General features: G+C 44.1%; 1 protein-coding gene across 1 annotated transcript in view; it reads right to left on the minus strand.

Annotated features, from left to right (window-relative positions):
* Window positions 1–207: 207 nt before the first annotated feature.
* FEZ1 (fasciculation and elongation protein zeta 1) overlaps window positions 208–20,997 on the minus strand; it is a 41,423-nt gene continuing 20,633 nt past the window's right edge. The window contains exons 4-10 of the mRNA XM_052662067.1: window positions 16,317–16,403; window positions 14,254–14,422; window positions 10,865–11,136; window positions 9,850–9,930; window positions 7,544–7,619; window positions 3,295–3,360; window positions 208–518 (exon numbers count right to left, since the gene is read on the minus strand). Coding sequence (XP_052518027.1) covers window positions 502–518; window positions 3,295–3,360; window positions 7,544–7,619; window positions 9,850–9,930; window positions 10,865–11,136; window positions 14,254–14,422; window positions 16,317–16,403 — 768 coding nt within the window. The 3' untranslated portion in view covers window positions 208–501. The remainder of the gene's footprint in view (window positions 519–3,294; window positions 3,361–7,543; window positions 7,620–9,849; window positions 9,931–10,864; window positions 11,137–14,253; window positions 14,423–16,316; window positions 16,404–20,997) is intronic.

Consider the following 20,997-nt stretch of genomic DNA (forward strand, 5'->3'; position numbering starts at 1 on the left):
ACCACCACGACCCACCAAAGGTCACAACAGGTACCACCCCATCCCCTAACACCCCATCGCTGCCGTGGCCAGGAGCCTCGCGTGGAGGCAGCGACGTGTCCTTTCTCTGAAGGTTTGTACCAGGGCGCCGAGGGACACCACACGCCAAAGCACATGAAGCATACTAATTAAATGAAGGTTTATTTCAAAATTAGTCTTAGAGTGGAAGCTGTTTTTGAGGGCTGGAGCCAGACTACATCACGAGCGATGACAGCATCTGCCTCCCTCCGACACGGGCGGAGAAGGGGCGACATCACCAGCCCTGCCCGACAGTCATGCATCCAATGGTTACTAGGACTAGAAGCCAACAGCAAAGGACCCCGCGCGCTTGCTCATGTTTAATCCAGGTTAAGCTATACACGTTTAAATACACGGCGGAGGCTACGTGGTGTCATGCAGTCCCTGCGGTGGGATGACTCTTGCTCCGTGACCTCCGCAGCAAGGCTGCCCCCGAGGGCAGGGTTAGGTGGGGCACAGCACTGGAAGGAAAGGAGAGAGAGGGCACGTCAGAGCAAGCGTGGGGCCGGGCCTCCCGGCCCAGAGTGGCCCTGCCCTCTCGCCAGTGTCCTGAGCAGAGAGCCACCCGCCCCCTGAGAGCCAGGGAAGGATGGCAATCATGTGTCTTCCTTCCAGAAGGAGAATGACCCCCTGATGGGTGGTGGTTCAGTGTAGTGATGAAGTGGGTCTTCTCTGCTGCCCAACCGCCTTGGTTCAAATCCTGGGTCTGGTTGTTATTAACCACAACCTTCAGGAAATAACCTGTGTCTGTTTTTCTTCGTGTATACAGTAGCCTGTGCCTCTGCCCAGCCCACAGCGTTGCTCAAAGGCAAACAGAAAGAGCTCATAAGTGTTAACTAGTTTTATACATTCACTGACATTTCAGCTGACCGTGAGGGGTAAAGTCTAGCCCTTGGGCTCCCAGACTTACAGAACCCATTTCCACAAACCTCTGAGAAAAGGGATGCTCTTTTAAAACCTTTAAGAGCCAGAAGTTCTTCCTAATGTTGAGCCTAAATCCATCCTGCAGAAATTTAAGCTTCATCTTTCTGATCCTTACAGAACAATACAGCTCAGAGGTTCTAAACTGAGGTCCACAAGCCTTCAGAAACTGCACCCAAGGTTGTCTTGCGCCTGTGGAGCAAAATCTAACGAGAAAAAGAATCTGGACCATGAATGACGATCAGTGGAAAGTGTTACAGAGTCGATGTTTGTGTCCCCAACTCAAGAATTCATGGTGAAGCCCTAACCCTCAGCTATACTTGGAGATGGAGCCTCTGAGAAAGAAGGGTTAAAATGAGGTCATGTGGGTGGGGTGCTGATCTGCTGGGACTAGTGTCCTTGTAAGAAGCAGCACAGAGGCTCTGGCACTCTCTCATCAGCAGAAGAAAGGCCATGTGAGGACACAGCAAGAAGGCAGGTGCTTGCAAGCTGAGAAGAGAGCCCTCACCAGAAACCCAATTTACTGGCCCCTTAATCATGGACTTCTACTCTCCAGAACTGTGAGAAAATTAACTTCTGATGTTTAAGCCACCCAGTGGTATTCTGTTTTACCAGCTTGAGCACACTAATATAGATATTAACATCCCCCCAAAGAAAGAAAACCAGATGGTAGGTGTCTCTTAATGGACATTCCCAACCACTGATAAACCAATGCTTTCCAAAAAACTGTGGATGCTAGTGTACTGAGTCCTCTGGCCCTGCCCGGTCTGGTCTGGTGTGGATGTCTGAATGTGTTCAGCCCTCTGGCTCCACTGGACAACAGGAAATGCGAAAGGTGGGAGAACATATTAAACGAAACCATGAGGACGAAACTAACAAGTAAAAGCCGGAATAAGGAAATTCTATGGATCCAATCACTTGGTTTCTTTATGAAATAAAATTCAAAGAATGTGAGAGATGAAGGAAAGGGGAAACTGTATATATATATTAACAAAGATTTAGAAGACATCCTTGATGGTCCAGTGGCTAAGGCTCTGCACTCCCAACACAGGGGGCCCAGGTTCCATCCCTGGTCAGGGACCTAGATCCCACATGCAGGAACTAAAGATTCCACATTCTGCAACTATAACACAGTGCAGTCAAATAAATAAAATGAAGAGATTTAAGAGAAACATTATGAAATTGTAATGTATGGAACTTCTTTGGGTCCTAATTCAAAGAAATACACTGAAAAAATTTTACAGGGAAATCTGAACACTGGTTGAAGAGTCAAAGATACTTTGGGACGGGGGAGATGAGGGGCCAATGCACATGGCATGAGGGATCTTAGTTCCCCAGCCAGAGATTGAACTCTTGCCCCCTGCAGTGGAAGTGTGGAGTCTTAACCACTGAACCACCAGGGAAGTCCCTCTAAGATACTTTAAAATGTTTTATTTTTCTAGCTGTGATCATGATCTTGTGATTATGTTTTAGAAATGCATACTGAAATAATTATGGATGAAAAAAGATATAATGGTTGGTATTTGCTTCAAAACAATATGGAGGGGAGAAGCTGGGTGTGGTTATAAATGAATCTAGATCAGCCAGGAGTTAATAATTTTTAAAGCCAAATGCTAAGCACGTGACAGTTCACTATCCAGGTGTCTCCAACCTCCAGGATCTAATGCCTGATGATCTGAGGTGGTGCTCATGTAATAATAATAGAGATAATGTGTGCAATAAATGTATGCACCTGAATCATCCCCAAGCCATCCCCTTCCCCTCCCCCTGGAAAAACTGTCTTCCACAAAACTGGTCCCTGGTGCCAAAAACGCTGGGTACTGCTGCACTACAACATTTGCTCTGCTTTTACATATGTTAAATGAAAGATGAAACAAAAAATTATGATCCATAAGGAAAGATGAAACAAAAAATAGCTATAAAAGGATGTAGCTAATCATGTCCCTTGTTTGCTGCCTTTCAAGTAGTCAAGATTGTTAAAGGTATCCTGAGGCTTTGTTTTTGCCAACTAAACAGCCCAAGCTCCACAGAACTTTAACAATAAGCCCTTTGTACTGGTTTGGCTGTCTCTTTGTGTGGAGTCGCTCTGGTGACTCGGGGGTGATGGAATGTCCTCCTCAGGCCTCCTAGCAACATCCAAAGGCAAGGGCCCGCTCACAGTTGTCCATGGAGCTCCCCGGCCCTGCCTGGTCTGACCCAGTGTGGAGGCTCTGGGAGGCCCACAGTGTGGGCTCTGTGCCTCCAGCCGACAAAGAGTCCTGGGGAAGGGGAGCCCCGGAGGTCACTTCTGCTCCCAGAAACCTGGGCTGCTCTTACCTTTTAAAATGTAGTCCGTCAGCAAAGTGGGAACCTTCTCATTATCCTCCTTCATGGCAAAGAGAACTGGAGGGAGGGGAGAGAGAAGAGTCAAGACGAATCAGGGCACACAGCTCACTTCTGGGCCAGACAGTCCACCAACCCAAAGACAGTGAGAGAGGAGTCAAGGAAATCAGACTCTTGCTGAGTGTTGAGCAAAGTCTAGAAGCCTCTGTCAAGAGCCAGCATTCACCTGCTGGTGAAGGAGAAGCCATCAAAAGGATCAGGGTAGCCCTACTGATGAGTTGACGTCCTCTTTCCTCTTTTCTCTCTTTTTCTTTTAGTCTTTCCTTTCTGTATGCATGTGCTCATCTGTAATTTCCCCATCACCTATGAATTATGTGTCTTTAATGATCATAAAAATAAATTAAGCAATTTAAAAAAGGAATCAACTTTCAGATGCAATCCAAATGTTAAGAATAACAGCTGTCACACTGCTGAAATTCTGATAAATCTGTCTTTAAAGATGTCCTACTCATACAGATATTATTAGAAAAGTTCTCATCTCCAGTTTATTAAGAGCAAATGAATTTAATTCAACAAATATCTTCTCCTTTATGCCCAGTACAGTGCTAGAATTTGTGGAAATGCAAAAGTACTGATGACCTTCAAGGAGCTTACAGACTTTTTGTTGAAAAGGGATATAAAGTACACATGAAGCAAACAATAGGAAAGTGATTAAAACTTAAGGGTTTTCATAGACAGATGTTTCTGTTATTAAACTAAGAAGTACCTTCTCATATTCATTATTCATGATGCAGAAGTCAGCTCTGTGAAAAAATCCTTCAAAAAATATTAATATCTGGACCTTGTTTATACTATCCAAAAACAAGGGAAGGGATGGGAGTATCCAACAAGAGATTTCATCATCAATAGATGCCTTAAGCAAACTCTGGTGTATGCTATTTATGCCATCTCAAACAGCTTCATAAAAAAAGATAGATGAGTAAGTATACAAGACATACTTATCAATGAAGAAAGGAGGTTGTGGAACTTAATATATTAATTTTAAAAGAGTAAATAATAAATGTTAATATTCATAGAAAAAAATCTGGAAGAATGTGCATGAAACTAAAAAGCAGTTACCTCTGAGTATGAGGCCCGAGGTGATGTTCTCTTTGGCATCATATTGCTGTAAGGTCCAGATTTTTTCCATGAACATGTATTACTCTTTTTTTCCACTGGATACAATAATCTTTGCATTTAATTTCATTTTTTAAACTTTTTTATTTTATATTAGAGTATAGCCAGTTATCAATGTAATGTGATAGTTTCAGATGGACAGGGAAGGGACTCAGCCATATCTATACATGTATGCATTCTCCCCCAAACTCCCCTCCCATCCAGGCTGCCACAAAACACTGAGCAGAGTTCCTTGGGCTGTACAGTAGGTCCTTGTTAGTTATCCATTTTAAACATAGCAGTGTGTACACGTATTGCTTTTTGCAAGTGAAGAAAACACAGAAGATCAACTGGCCCTGATGACTGAGGTCAGGAGGCACCCTAACAATGGAGAGACTCCCCAGTCCATTCCCAGGTCCTGTTCTCCATTGATTACCTTAACAAGCTGCAAATCAGGGTCATGGAAAGTGAAAGTTGCTCAGTCGTGTCTGACTCTTTGTGACCCCATGGGCTGTAGTCTGCCAGGCTCCTCTGTCCACGGAATTTTCTAGGCCAGAATACTGGAGTGGGTAGCTGCTCTCTTTTCCAGGGGATCTTTCCAGCCCAGGGATTGAACCCAGGGTTCCCTCACTGAAGGCGGATTCTCTACCATCTGAGCCACCAGGGAAGCCCACTTGACTCCAAAACTCAGGAGGGGGTAAGAAACAGAGGCTGACGCTGGCATGAGTCCCTGGCCAGGTCCAGAAAAGACTGGACCTCAGGCCATTCAGGCAATGGTTTGTTTTCTTTCTTCTCTATTTTTAGACATGGATTCATTTCAACATAACAGGCTGAAAATACGTTGCAGCTGGGCATACAAAGACTAAAATAAACGCTGCCCACCAGGAAGGTAGCAATAAAAATACAATAATTGCACGGGGCCCAGCCAACATGTGACTAAGGTGGCCTCCAAAATCCAAAATTTACAAGAACTGTCCAGTCCCCAGGGCCAGTCTTGGGCCTATGTTCTTGACTCAGGAGTTGGGAAAAGAGGAATTACTGTTTACAAACCCATACACGGATGTGCCAAAAAAGAGAGCTCTCAGAACATACAGGAAAGTTGGTATTCAGGGAAGTTGGCAGTTTTTTTTAAAGGAATAAAATATTGGAATGTGGTATGTCTATACGACAGAAGAGAGAGCCATAAAAAGAATGTTAACCAAATGTTAACTGATGTGACTAAAATCATGATATGAAATTTAATAGCCTGTGTAATCCCAACTATATGGGAAAGACATAAAATACTATGCCTGAAAAACACCATATAGTAACCGCAGTGAAGGGAGGAAGAAGCTGTTTATTTTCCTTTATTCACATTTCTGTTTCCAAAGTATTCTAAATGATGGATATACTCTAGCCCTAATTTTTTAAATGAACTTCAAAAGTGTACACAAACCACTGTTTCTTGATTAAAATGATAGGATTTCACACTAAATTCCTGAGTGGGTATCTGTAATAAATTTATAGCTCTTTATTTTTTAAAAAACAGCATGACAAAGTGCTCTACATATATCAACCTTCATAATTTGTCCAAATTATTTTCTAAATGCTTGCTGCTTGTGAAAACACAAACACCTATAAATGTCAGCTTGTTTCTATCTGCTCCCATTAAAAAAAAAATCTTAGTGCATATTTATGCAAATAAAAGAGCTTCAGATGAGTTAAGAGGAAGCTGATGCACTTTGAATTTAAACTTCCAGGTTCTCAAGGACATGGTGTCTATTGATGGAGGCAAGTTTTCCATTTATCAGAAACTTCTTCTTTCATTCTCCAAAATGATAAAAATGAACTCTTTGGACACCTTAAGCAGTGGGCCCAGGAGGTATCTATCTTCTTCAGCCAAATAGATGAAGACCCCCTTCCTCCCCTTAGGCATCAAATAGCCCTACAGTGGCCCATTCCCTCTGAGGCAGCGCAGCAAGGGCGCGCACGCTGTTAGTGTGCTGCTCAATGCAGAGCATGGTTGCCAGGGTGATGGATGGCCTTGTGATTTACCGAGCCCTTCCTCACATCTCAGCCTAGGATTTTTCTCTTCCTGAAAAATCAAGCTGACACTGATGGCTAACACCCTGTGCCCCCAGCCCTTTGGGGGCTGTAGTGTCTGATGGGTATCAAGAGACTTTGCCTAAAACAGCTCTCGATCACAGGCTGTTTTCCCCAACCGCTCTGAATGCTTGCTAATATTACCTGACAATACAGTCAGGGCCTGGGAGGAAAACCAGAATCTATTCTCTCGCATCAGCCTTACCCCACCCAAGAAACCTTGCTTCTCATTAAATACAGTCAGTCCCTTAGAAGGAGCTCCCTGCTTTGGGAACACAAGGCAACCTCAAACTGCAGGCAAGGCGGAGAGCGCACGGCCTTAAGACCTGTGGGTGAACCACAGAAAGCTCCCCTGCTCAACCTCCTCCATCAGCTTGTTTTTTCTGGCAAGTCTCTCCCCTTCCAGGAACCAGGTAAAGACAAAGCAGCTCCTAGTATCACTGAAGAGCTCTTTAATTCTGCCCCGTGGAGGGGACATGATGCAATGGTGTGGAGCACATTTTGATCCTTTGAAACTACACTGCTATATTTAAAATAGATAACCAAGGTCCTATTGTATAGCACAGGGAACTCTGCTCAATATTCTGTAACAACCTAATTGGGAAAAGAATTTGAAAAAGAACAGACGCATGTATATGAATAACTGAATCACTCTGTTGTATATCTGAAATTAACACAATATTGTTAGTCACAATATACTGGGATATATTGTATTCCAATATAAAATAAAAAGTTAAAAGTGGGGGTGGGAGGGAAACTCAGGAAGGAGGGGATATATATATTTAGATATAGATACATATATAGTTATGAGTTATTCACAGTGTTGCACGGTAGAAGCCAATACATTTTAAAGCAATTATCCTCCAGTTAAAAATAATAATAGTAACAAAAATAAAAAAGAAATTGCCCTGGGGAAACCTCAGGCCCGAGACACCAAGGGTATAACTCACAGGGCAAGAGGGACAGAAATGAGCAGTTGATCTGGCTGAGAATGGGAGGAACTCACTGTTAGTCAGCATCTGGAGGTCTTCCACTGATGGGGGTGAGGCCTTCTTCTCGTAAGGGATGACTGTGTTCAGGTACTAGGAGACAAACAGGGCATGCTGCACGTGAGACAGAAGCCCCATTTCCAGGGCCAAGATATGGGTTGACAGCTTGCGTGGGAACTGGGTTTTTCTCTAGAAAAACACACGCTCCATCAAATTTGATGTTCTCAACAACACACGTGACAATGTGCGCACCATTGTTTCAGGATTTCCCCCCATCTTTGGAAAATGTCTCTTTTAAAGGAAGACTTTATCATAATTAAGATTTATACAATTCTCACAAAACAGTAGGATACAAATTCTCTCTGAATTCCCATAGACTATGAACCGGGAGACACTGGAACATATCTAGGGACATGAAGCAGAGTGCAAAAATGCCGTAGTCTAAAGGTATTGAAATCAACGGAGTCTATTCTATCTTCATGGAATTTTGTTAGAAATCAATATCAAAAGCTATTTGAAAATAACCCCCATATTTTGGTTCATAGTGCTTTTCAGGTCTACCATATCCTTCTACTTTTCTGTCTACTTATTCTATTAACTTTTGAGAGTTTGATGTTGAAACTCCAAGTAAAAATCTCAATTTATCTACTTAAAAAATAATTATAATATATAGTGGAACTATATGTAACTTTGTTCTGCATTTTCCAGGTCTCCTGTAAATATGTTACCATACTTTCGTAATTTAAAAAAATAAGAAAGAAAGTAAAATTCCTTCCCACCAAAAGTATGATTTGATCCTATTAGCCAGGAAAAGGGTCCCTCCACTCCAACTAATAAAGTCTTCTGACACTAGAAACTTTTTGATTATTTAGGAATACTGGTGAGCTTTTGGTCCTTCAGGCTAAAAGCAGAGAACATTCTATGGGCGTATATTTCCTTCTCCTCTGCAGGGCAACTAGAAAATGTATGCTTTCTCTTTTGTCAAAATGACCAGTGAGAAAACCTCAACTCCGCCCAGGGTCTGGGATGTTGGGTTTGCTCCCTCTGGTGGAGATGAGGTGCTCCTACAACAAAGTCATAGTGTCCAGTGGGCTATCCAAAAACACTGGCCAGAGGGACCTGGAAGGTTCTGAGGGAGCCTGACATCATGATTGAGAAAAGCTCTAAACCACGAGGCTTGTGTTTTAGACGTGGCCTTGCCACTAGCAGTGTGGCCTGGGGGAAAATTGCCTAATCTCTCTGGGCCTTCGTTCTACCTCTGTGAACTCAGGGGACCAAGTTACACGTTCATAAAATCTCTTCCCGGTAGAGCTCCAGGAGACGGTGAAGGACAAGGAAGACTGGTATGCTGCAGTGCATGGGGTCACAAAGAGTGAGACACGGCTGAGCGACTGAACAACAACGAAAATCTCTTCCCAGTCCGTAGCTCCAGAATTCTAATACCTAGGATTCAGTCACAAATAGGCCTAAAACATACAGTTTTCGTGCACGCTTTCAAAGGTGTCTTTGGACACACCGACTCTCTGTTAGACTGCACACTTCCTGAGGGCAGGACCAGGACTCACTCATCTATGTACTGCCTGGGGGCCTAGCAACAGAGCTCAGCACACGGCAGGCACCAGATAGCATGCAAACCATTTCTCAGGGAAGTAACTGACTAAGTGAAGCCAAACTGGAGACCCCGCAGTGTGGGTTACAGTCAGCAAGGCAGCTGAAGAGGCAGTCTTGGTGGGACTGGCTCCGCTAGGAGCCCAGTGTGCTTGCTAAGTTGCTTCCGTCATGTCTGACTCTGTGCAACCCTATAGACTTTAGTCCGCCAGGCTCCTTTGTCTATGGGATTTCCCAAGCAAGAATACTGGAGTAGGTTGCCATGTTCTCCTCCAGGGGATCTTCCCAACACAGGGATCAAACCTGCATCTCTTGATTTCTTGTGACTCCTGCACTGCAGGAAGATTCTTTACCGCTGAGCCACCAGGGAAGCCCAGTGTGGTAAAGCTAATTAAGCCTTGGACGGCATCTTTCATGAAGCGGGTTCTCCTTTAATGCATTTTGTTCTGAAAGCAACTGAACTCATAAGTCTACAAGGAGTGTTGAGTTTTCACCATGGCCTCTAATACAAAAGTTCAAAAAACCATTTGCCTTTAAAAAGACACATTCTGCTTCTCCTTCGAATAGAAGAAATTGTTAGGACATCCTCCCACCCCACCCCCCAATCTTCCCCCATGCTGGGATAATTCTAGTGTGTCCCCATCCCCCACTCTGTTGAGGAGACCCAGTAGCAAGAGTCTGGGAAGGAAACTGGGAGCAGAGAGACAGGCCATACCTGCTTGTCACTTCCCGAGGGGCCGAAAGTCTGGCGGATGCCACTCTGCAGGATGTTGGAGATGCCTTCCATGCTGAAGCGCTGGGGGAGAGGAGCAAGACTCAGAAGGGCAAGTCTTCCCTAAGCTACCCAGACCTGTCAGTTTCTACACCATCCCAGATCAGGGCCCCAGGGTTTTATAACTAGAAAGTAAAGATCAGGGCTATCAGACAGGCCAAAATTTCAGCCTGTGCTTTGCAAGAAGAAATAGCAGCATCTCAGAGTCTCTTATCTGAGTAAGTCCCTCGGGTGATAAGACCCAGCCCCCCCACCTCCCCAGGCACTCCTGGGTTTCCTCATTTCAGCCTCTGTTATGTAAACAGAAAAATAAAGCAGCACAGGAAAACTTGGACAGATGACCGTGAAAATGTCTCAGGGAAGAAAACAAAATGCCCAGTCATTGAGAAGGATGGATGTGAAGCACTTGTCCTCATCTAGGAAGCTTTTTCCAAAATGCACATGCCCGAAGCCCCATTCAGTAGCTCTCGGAGAGAACTCAGAAATAGGTATTTTGAGAAATCTCCTTAGATGATTCTGCTGAGCCTCCCTGATTGAGAATCACTGGTTGGAAGAATCCGGTCACTATGACAAGGTGTCATAATTTTCAATCCTGAAACACCCTAATGACCTCCTAAAGAGAACTATAAACTGCTGGTACCAGGGCACAACTCCACTCAAGTCTTAAATACCTTCACCCCACTTCCTAGAGTCTTGCCTATTAAAGCACATAGCTGTACTCATTTCTCTTCTAGAGTTACAGCCTGTCTCCTTCAATTAGACCAGGTGTCCTCTGGGGGCGCAGAGGAGATGGGTAGGCTCTTCTCCCTCTCACGGCCCCACTGTCTGCCAGGGATTCCTGCCCAGTCATGGCTCAGGACAGGTCTGTCTGGGGCCACAGCTGGTCTGGTCCCGGGACCCGCAACGGGAACCCCAGAAGCTGGACACCCCTGGTCCTCGTGCCGGGCTGTCCTCTCACCTTGAGAGGCATCTGGCTTCCCTTGTCTATCCGGCTGCTCTGCAGGCTCAGCCCTTTCTCTTTCCGCCTCTTCTTCATCAGTTCTCGCTGCTCCTTCTGCTTGTTCTGCACCTCAATGAGCACCGTGATGAAGGAGTTCTTCACTTCCTTCTCGAACTCTAGCTCGTCCCGGCGGGCCAGCTGCTGCACCAGCTCCTCCGAGAAGTCTCGGATGGCGCCTTCTACTTGGTCCAGGAGCTCCATCAGCTCAGACCCAGACATGTGCCTCAGGCCTGCAGGGGAAGACCGTCCTGCAGGGTCACTGCCTCCAGCCCACGGGAGAGGCTCCCGGGGCCCAGAAGGACCTGCACGATTCAGGCGCATGCCAGAAGGGAGGACCAGTTACGGACTGTAAAAGAAAACATCATCTCGGGAAAACAAAGGGGAGAGAAAAACCAACCCCCGGGGAGACCTGTGGACTCTGTCCACAAAAATGCAGGTGGACAGACACGTGGTGTTTGATCGCCTGATCGGTCTCCCTAGGTTTCCTCTGTCTCTATAATATTCCTCAGGCTTCCTAGATGGTGCCAGCGGTAAAGAACCCACCTGCCAATGCAGGAGAAACAAGAGAGGCTGGTTTGACCCTTGGGTGAGGAAGATCCCCTGGAGGAAACGGCAACCCACTCTGGTATTCTTGCCTGGAAAATGCCATGGATAGAGGAGTCTACAGAAGCTACTGTCTATGGGGCCGTCAAAAGTCAGACACGACTGAGCAACTGAGTACATATAATATTTCTCACGTGAAATGGGTCAAGAATTGGGAGAGAGGGACATAAAGAAGATTTTGACATCTCTGTTAAAGAGCAATAGAGAGGTGGTGTCTATTCCCAAGACCTGATCAAGAGAGAGCCAACAGCAAAACAGGCAGTGATCTGAGGCCTCTCTACACCAACTGTCCTGTGTCACAGCATACGTGTCCAGAAATACGTGAGACATGTAAAGACAGGCAACACGCATGGAAAAATGAAGCCTGGCCTGCTGGCACCGAGTCTTCTGCTACTGTTAGAGAAAAGAAAAGGGAACCTGGGAGAACAGAACACGATCGCTTTATTTTAAATTCTTATCCCCTCAGACTTCTTCGTTTAAAGTAGATTCGGGAGCATCTTTTCGAATGCGCTCCTTTCTAACGGCATTTTTGTTTCTTCTACATCAGAATCCATTCTCCTCTCTCTTTGCGTTCCCGGCTCTGCCCGGGGTATTTGCTGACTTACTTCAACCTTCTCCTTCAATTCACTCTTTGGAATTGTCCTCCTCCTTCTGGTTTTGCCATTTCACTCTGCGTTTCAGCTGTTTCTCCCAGTCTTTCACTGAGCAGTTCTGTGTATGGGACCTTTGTGTGGCGGAGAATGGCCTGATTGGAGCCACTGTGAATGCAGTGCTGGGGCCAAATCCACAGCTCCCAGCAGATTTTTTCTGCTAACATCGCCCTGCTTCCACTCTGGAGCCACAGTCTTACTTACAGCACTCAGTCCCTCAGGTCATGCCTCTGTTTCCGCCACTATTCTAATCAGAGTTTGGACTTTTATACCCTGACCATCCCGCCTTCCCTCTCTGTCGTTTGGTAAGCCCCGCTACCCCCATGCAAATCCACTCCCAGGGGACGTGGCCCTTCTGGCAGCACGGTTACCATTATCCCTACAGATTGATAAGTTTATACCCGTTTTTGCCACTGGTATTACATCTTTTAATTTCACGCTCCATCTGCCCCTTTGTTTGCAGGATCATAATTACTACAAACCTGTGTCAGAGAGTTAATATGATATGCAGATTAAGAGTGTGGACTCTGCAGCTAACCTGCCTGCCTTCAAACTTTGGCTCCACCCCCTTATGACTTGAAGGTGGTGTAGGAGCAAATATGCATTAAAAGTAAGAGGCTTGTGGCTTCCTTCGTGGTTCAGCAGTTAAAACTCCATGCCTCCATTGTTGGGGGTGTGATTCGATCCCTGGTTGGGGAACTAAGATCTCACGTGCCACATGATGGGGGAAAAAAAAAGAGGCTCAATTCTCCCTGTTGAAAAAAAGGGAAGAGACTTCCCCTCTCCCCTTCCTTCCCTTTTCTTCCAGAATCTCTTTCTCTGTCCTTTTCAAATGTGTGTCATTCATTTTCATGGCTAAATACACCTCCTGCCAGTCTCAGGACTCAGGAATGTTTCCTCAAAGATCTGGGAGCCTCTGCTTTGAAAAGTCACCACCATGAAACAAAACAGGGGCCTCACTCATCACCTGACTCCAAATTGCAAAACTTCCTCAATGTAATGGGTTGTGTCCAATTGCCTGTAGGTAAAGGTGAGGTTTCTTTCTGGTTTTGCAAGCCCTTTAGTGGATGACTGTGATAAGGAGATCAAACCGGTCAATTTTAGAGGAAATTAGTCCTGAATATTCATTGGAAGGACTGATGCTGAAGCTGAAGCTCCAATACTTTGGCCACCTGATGCAAAGAACTGACTCACTAGAAAAGACCCTGATACTGGGAAAGACTGAATGCAGGAAGAGAAAGGGATGACAGAGGATGAGATGGTTGGATGGCATCACCAAATCAGTGGACATGAGTCTGAGCAAGCTCCAGGAGTTGGTGATGGACAGGAAAGCCTGGCAGACTGCAGTTCATGTCGCAAAGAGCTGGACACAACTGAGTGACTGAACTGAACTGATTGAACTGTGATATGCACCATATTCTGGCTTCATGCTTATTCGATAATAAAGTTGTTTCCTTTCTCCCTTACTGTGAAAAGGTTTCTCGGGTGGGGAGGAGATATTATTTTTAAATCATATTTCCCTGACAATGGCCCCAAACAAGTCACTTACTCGTCCAGAAACTCAGTTAGTTCAGTCCTAATGGGGTTGTTACAGGCATGAAATGAGATTATGCGTACAAAGTTTTAGAACAGGCTTTGGCACTCCAAAGCTCTCTAAATATACACGCTATTATTGTCATCACTGTTTGTAGATTGTCTTCATTGACTTTATGGTAGCATCATGCGGGGTTTTTGGGGGGTGCTCTGTGCAGCATGTGGGACCTTAGTACCCTAACCAGGAATTGAACCCGCACCCCCTGTCTTGGAAGGGCAGAGTCTTAACCAGTGGACTGCCAGGGGAGCCCACCAGGGAAGCATCATTCGGAATAGTGAGTTCAGATTTCCTCTACTTGTTCTTTGGTTCATTTTACAACTTTAATTTTGCTCGATTGCCTCCTCCCCACCCTCTGTGATGCGAACTTCCCTACTGATACACAGTAAGAACAGTGATGTCAACTCCCTAGATCCCGAGGCTCTATTAGTGGCATGTGAAGCACATGTCCTACCCAGCAGAGCTGAGTTCATCCTTCCCGAGTCCACCCCCAGGACCCTCACCTTCATAGGACCAGTTGTTGTTGAAGGTCTGGGTCAAGGCCTGCATCTCCTGCAGGAGGACCGAGTCCGCCTGGGAGGAGGTTTCTCCCCCATCCTCCTCTTCCAGGACCTCCTCTTCCTCTTCAGGGTCGGGGGAATTCTGCATCATTTCTTCAATCTCTTCAATCACCTGAACAGTGTACACAAGAGAGCACTCACTCTTCTCTGCTGCAGGAATATCTCATCGTGAAGGATGATCAATGAAAGATGTGCCTAATTTGCTGTCTTTGTAAAATTCCTAAAGCAATATTGTTACTTAATAAATGTTGAATAATAATAAAAATAGATCTGACCGAAGGCTTGCAAACATTCTCCCTTTAACGCAAAGCCCTCTTTAACGTCAAACCTCTTCCAAGAACACCATTTAGATGAGTGCTTTATTGGAAATAAACTGCTCTTTCAGGAAACAAAGCAGAAATGCCTGGAAGGGAACATTTACTTCAATTTGCTGGGCACTTTCTTCCTGAGTGGGAGAATATTTCACCCACCCAAATCGAACACAAAATCCAGTCCATTCATTGTAATGATGCTTATGACCAGAAATGGCCGTGTTCCTAGGACAGCTCAAACTCATGTACTGCTTTTCACATAGAGGAAAAGAGCTCTACCTCCAGAATTCACCAGGACAAGAACTAAAGCTGGCCAACAAGTGCAAATCAAGACAAATAATAATAGAATAAGTAGGGTCTAGGCAGCAGAAAATAGGTAAGAAACTCAACTATAATCTAGACTATTGTAGGGGACTGGTTCTAGAAGATGAGAGTAAAATTAGATAACTGCCAAAAGGGAAAAGGGTGAACTACTGAACAATGCATAAGACTTTGGACACTAATTGTTCACACATGAAGAAAAGGGAATGAGCAAAGACTACTTCTTTGGAAGGAGCCACTGATGAGTCTGGTCAGAACAGAGCATCTGTATGTTTATTCTCGAGGCTGTGATGGGCTCTGGCTCCAAGGCCACTGGTCATTGAAGTGGGCTCCTTTATGTTAGGCTGGACCAAAGATAAAGGCGCTTAGAGTTCCCTCCTTTGGCATAATTTCCATTTTATTCCAAAGCTTCCCCATCTCCACTCACAAATGTAGGGGATACTTAAGCCATTCATGGAATACAAGCAAATGACATGATCCCTCTTTGGAATTTTATGGCTGAGTTCCTCTTTCCCTAGAAGTCATTATCGTTGAACTTGGATCACTGAACTGCATTTCCTCCCGAAATTCACAAGAATAAATGCTAGCGCCTCTTCTTTTCAATCCAGTTCCCTTTAATCTCTTGATTCTTATCTGTTTATATCCCACCCTTTACCACAGATATGAAAGAGTTCCTTTTACTGAAAAGCACTTTCTGGCACCAAAGGCTCCTGGTAGAGCTTTTTCAGAATCACTCTGTGAAAATGCTCGAAAGGTGCCTGCTCAAAGCAAGTGCCCATAAATAGTTGTTGACTGAAAGGTTGAAAGAGGAATCCAGAGACCCAGGAGTATTCTCCCTAAGTAACAAATTACTAAAACCAAAATGTAAGTAAGTCAATAAAATGTGAAGCATATCTTTTTTTTTTTTAACCAAATGAGTGTTTCTAAGACTCTTTTGGGAAGGTTCAACATTTTCAATGTTTTATGAAATACGAGAAAATATCCATCACTTGAAAGCCTCAACTGTCATTTCTATTCTCATGAGAACAAGGATTTGGGACCCTTGTTTAAGTGTCTTGACACCAAATACAATGAGTTGCAATAAAAAGGCTTAGCAGGAAATGAAGGCAGTAAACACGGGCCCCTCTCCGGCTGTTACCAAACACAGACCCCACCCGACGCACATGTCAGGAGTTACATTCCCATTTACTGCAGGTGGGTAAACTGAGTCTTAAAGAGACATGCAATCCCTTATCAAACACACTCTCAGTCATGACAGAGCCACCACAAGACCATACATTTTTCTGTCACCTGAAAGGCATGTGGCAAGTGAGTACTCAAACTTTTTCTCTATCAAAAGAACTAAAAGTTCCGAGAACCAAGACATATTCATACCTGATCTGCTGTGAGTAGAGGCTCCTCATTGATTCCAGAATCGTGTTCACTCTTCTCATTGAACTCTTCCTCTTCTTTCTCATGGATCTGAAAGGGGGAAAGATGGGGGATGGAATTCTGATTGACCATCAGCAGAACTAGGATTCTCTCCAGTCTCTAGAACAGACGGCACTGACAGAGACCACCCCAGCCATCCACTGTGTAAAGAGAGAATCTGAGAGGTGTGTAGAGTTTCATTCAATTCCAAGAATACTCTGTCCATACAGCATACATCACTGGGTCCAACATGGTCAGGAAAAGACAGTAAGGCATGTGTAGCCAGCACCATTCTCACCCAAGGGGAGAAGCACAGTTGTTTAACCCATAGACAGGTCACCTTCAGGTGAACACGGAACCTTCTCAAGGTGAATAATAATGGCAACCAACTCCTGTAGCAAAGGCACATTTGTTTATCTAAGGAGTTTCAACTGGGACTCTGTTTCCAGATTTTACTTTAGAGGATGCTTTAGTGGTAAAGAGCCCGCCTGCCAATGAGGAAACATGGATTTGATCTCTGGGTTGGGAAGAGTCCCTGGAGGAAGGCATGGCAATCCACTCCAGTGTTCTTGCCTGGAGAATCCCATGGACAGAGGAGCCTGGTGGGCTACAGTCCATAGCGTCACACAGCGTCAGATACAACTGAAGCCACTTAGCATGCAGATATTATACAGGGTGAGTTGTTCCAGCCCAAATAGTCATGCTTTTAAAATCTAACAAAAAGTCATCGTGTTGTTGGAATCTAGGCACAGTGTCATAGCTCATGAGGGATGTGTCAGAGCTCCACAGGACATGCCATGGAACCACCTGACCACACAAACCAAAGAACAAACTCCAACAGCAACAGCAAATACTGAAATATTTGCAGTGTCTCCAAAATTCCATCCCAAGCAAGACTGAAAGTCGACAACCATCGAGGTTCTAGATATTGAAGCCCAGCAAGGTATTCACAACGTGTTTGACTTGACTACCTGTGTCCCAAGGGGCCACAGCCTGGCACTGACGGTCAAATCCTGCACAAAATAAGCACAAAGCTGGGAAAGACTGCAGGCAGGAGGAGAAGGGGGGAGACAGAGGATGAGATGACTGGATGGCATCACCGGCTTGATGGACATTAGTTTGAGCAAACTCCAGGAGATAGTGAAGGACCGGGAAGCCTGGAATGCTACAGTCCGTGGAGTCGCAAGGAGTAGGACCTGACTGAGTGACTGAACAATAAGCCACTCAACACACTAACAAGCTGTCTGTGTCCAGGAGTCTCATTTGAAAGTCATCTCCAGCCTGGCAAGAAGTGCCTCCAGGAAATCTTTCTGCAGACACCTCTCATCCAGGAATCAATTTCACTTGTACACCAACAGCTGGCATGCTGGTCTGTCTGACTACTGGGGATTACACATTTCCTGTTCTAATTAGCACCCCCAGGAAACATTCCGGTTCCAGTCCAAGCAGTCATGTCAGAGGGAATCCATCCTCAGAAACATCTCCCCATTTCCTTAAACTCTACCTTGGCAGGCACCCCCAACAACATATCACCTTCTACCTACTTTTGCTTAAAAGGAGGACTACGTCATAAAAAAACAAAAACAAAAAACTCAAATACATCTCAAAGGCCATCTGCTCTCAACCTGGGGAAGGGGTAGGACAGCGAGGTAATGGGATTATTTGAGGGGCTTTTGTGCCAGATGGTGACATCTATTTCTGCTGTCGAACCCATATGCTCCTCTCTCTGCCAAGTCCACCACCTATGGTACATGCCTGCTTCCCACAGCTCCCAGCTGTGCAGAAGGAAACTCCTGTAGCCACGGCTTCTTCACAACTACTCTCTCATGGTAGAAATTTCTTTAGGGCTAGGAAGTCCTGTGGTAGGAGTTAGGCTCCTGCTCAGAAAGTTTTATTTTCTTGTTTGAATTATTTTTTATAATAATATATAAGCATCTGACAGCCAGTGTTAGTCAGTTTCTAAGCAGAATTTTTGTCCTAGTAAGTCTATTTTTTAAATGGAATATTTACATTTTCTGAGATACGGCCAATTTTAGCAAGTTTACCTCACTGACTGTTAATACTGCATCTTTCAACTACCCCAGCACCCTGCCCAAGGTCCTCCCCCTGGGCTCCTGGTGAAGGCGGGGATAGAGTTTTTAGGCATTGACCCATCCTGCCATTCAGACATTATGGAAGCATGGAAGCTGGGCAGCAGCATGGATGACTCCTAATTAGAGCCTTCTCTTTTCTCTCTGATGCACAGCGTACTAGTCTGATTTGTCAGGCGTGGGCAAAACAAGATTTGAAATGAATTGTAAGCTTGTGAGGGCTTCCTTGATGACTCAGATAGTAAAAGAATCCATCTGCAATGCAGGAAACCCAGATTTGATCCCTGGGTCGGGAAGATCTCCTGGAGGAGAAGACAGCAACCCACTCTAGTATTCTTGCCTGGATAATCCCATGGACAGAGGAGCCTAGCGGGCTACAGTCCACGGGGTCACAAAGAGTCAGATATGTGTGAAAGCTACTGTGAGTTCCTGGTAACATGGGAGCTATACCCAACTCATACGTCCTCAGATCCCATGAAATTTCTGCAGCTTGTTTTATGTCCCTGGATATGTTCCAGTGTCTCCTAGTTTACACTGTATGGGAACTTGAATAGAATTTGTATCCTTATTGTGTGAAAATTGAATAAATCTTACTTATGTTGAATTGATTCACAGTGTTTTTCAAGTCTACTGTATTCTTCTATTTCTCTTATATTCATTCTATTAATTTTTGAGAGTTTGATATTGAAATTCCAATTAAAAATCTTAATTTATTTGCTTAAAAAATAATTTAAGATATAGTGGGACTATATGTAACTTTGTTCTGTATTTTTCAATTTTCCTGTAAACTTTCATATGATACAATATGATATGATAATATGAAAGTGTTATCATATTTTCATAATTTAAAATATATTTTTAAATTAATAAAAGAGGTATAGTGAGGTATAACTAAAAATCCAATGGTAGAAATAAAATGGAAGACCAGAAAGTATTCGATTAACCCAAAAGAAGGCAGAGAAGGTGAAACAGAGGAATACCAACAATAAAAGAAAAACCCAGGTGGAACAAATAGAAATGCAAGATGGTATGCCTAAACACAAACTATTAACATTAAAAGTTAATGAATTAAACACTATGCAAATGAACTAAACACAATAAACTAAAAAGCATAGACCCTCATGGTCAGATAAATATAAAAGAGCCAACTAGGTGAGAAGTAAAAGGATTGAAAAATGTTTACCTAACAGCAAAAGAAAGCTTTTGTGGTTAAATTCATATCAGACAAAGTAGATTTCAAAACAAGGAGTATTACCAGAGATGAAGGATATTTCAGGGCTTCCCTAGTGGCTCAGGAGTAAAGAATCTACCTGCCAACGCAGGAGACACAGGAAGGTTTGATCCTTGGTCCAGGAGGATCCCACATGCCGCAGAGCAACTGAGTCCGTGCGCCACAACTCCTGATCCTGCACTCTAGAGCCCATGCCCCGAAACAAGAGAAGCCACGGCAGTGAGAAGCCCACGTGCCACAGGCAGAGAATAGCTCCTGCTGTCTGCAGCTAACGAAGAGCCTGCATAGCAACGAAGACCCAGCACAGCCAAAAATAGGTAGATAAATAAAATTAAAAGGCATATCATAATGATAAAAGGGTCAATCAGGAATACATAGCAATAATAAAAGTGTGGGTAATTACTAACAGATCTTCAAACTATGTACACCAAAAACTAACAGAACTAAAGAAAGAAACAGACAAATCCATGATTTAATATTAATAATTGGCGATTTTAACACTTCTTTCTTGATAACTGATAAGACAAAGAGACAAAAAGGTCAGGATACAGAAGAATCCAACAGTACTATAAACCACCTTAATCTAGTTGACCTGTACAAAACATCACAACCAACAACTGCAAAATAAGCATTCTTCTCAATGGCACATAGAACATTCACAAACATACAACATATGCTTGGTCATAAATCAGTTTCAATATATTTTAAAAGATTTATTTCTACAGATTTTGTTCTCTGACTAAATTAAATTAGAAATCAATGACAAAATGATATCTATAAACATTTTTCTAAGTAACCCATGGGCCAAGGAAGAAAGCACAAGAGAAAAATGGAAAATATTCTGAACTGAATGATAATGAAAACATGCCATATTAAAACTGTGGATTCAGTTGAGGCAATGCCTAAAACTTTCCTGTTTTAAGATGCTGTGTTATGACTATGGTCTGAATGTTTGTGTCCTCCCAACACGTATGTTGAAATCCTAGCCCCCAGTGTGATGCCATTAGGAAGTAGGGCCTTGGGGAGGTGCTCAGGAGGGTGGGACCCTCATGAATGGGTCTGTATTCCTATAAAAGAGGCTCCCAGAGCTCCCCTGCACCATGTGTCCTGTGAGGACACAGAGAAGCTGGCAGTCTTCAAGCTGGAAGAGGCCCTTTACCAGAACCAGCCATCTGGCGCCCTGATTGTGGATATCCAGCCTCCCTAACTGTGAGAAGTAAATTTCTATGGTTTATAAGCCATCCAGTCCATGCTACTTTGTAGCCCAAATGGAACAAAATCATTTTTTCTAAGTTTGAAATAGGATCTAAGCTCCCACCTTTGT

Source organism: Budorcas taxicolor, chromosome 25 (assembly GCF_023091745.1).
Source record: "Budorcas taxicolor isolate Tak-1 chromosome 25, Takin1.1, whole genome shotgun sequence".
NCBI classification, from domain to species: Eukaryota; Metazoa; Chordata; class Mammalia; order Artiodactyla; family Bovidae; genus Budorcas; species Budorcas taxicolor.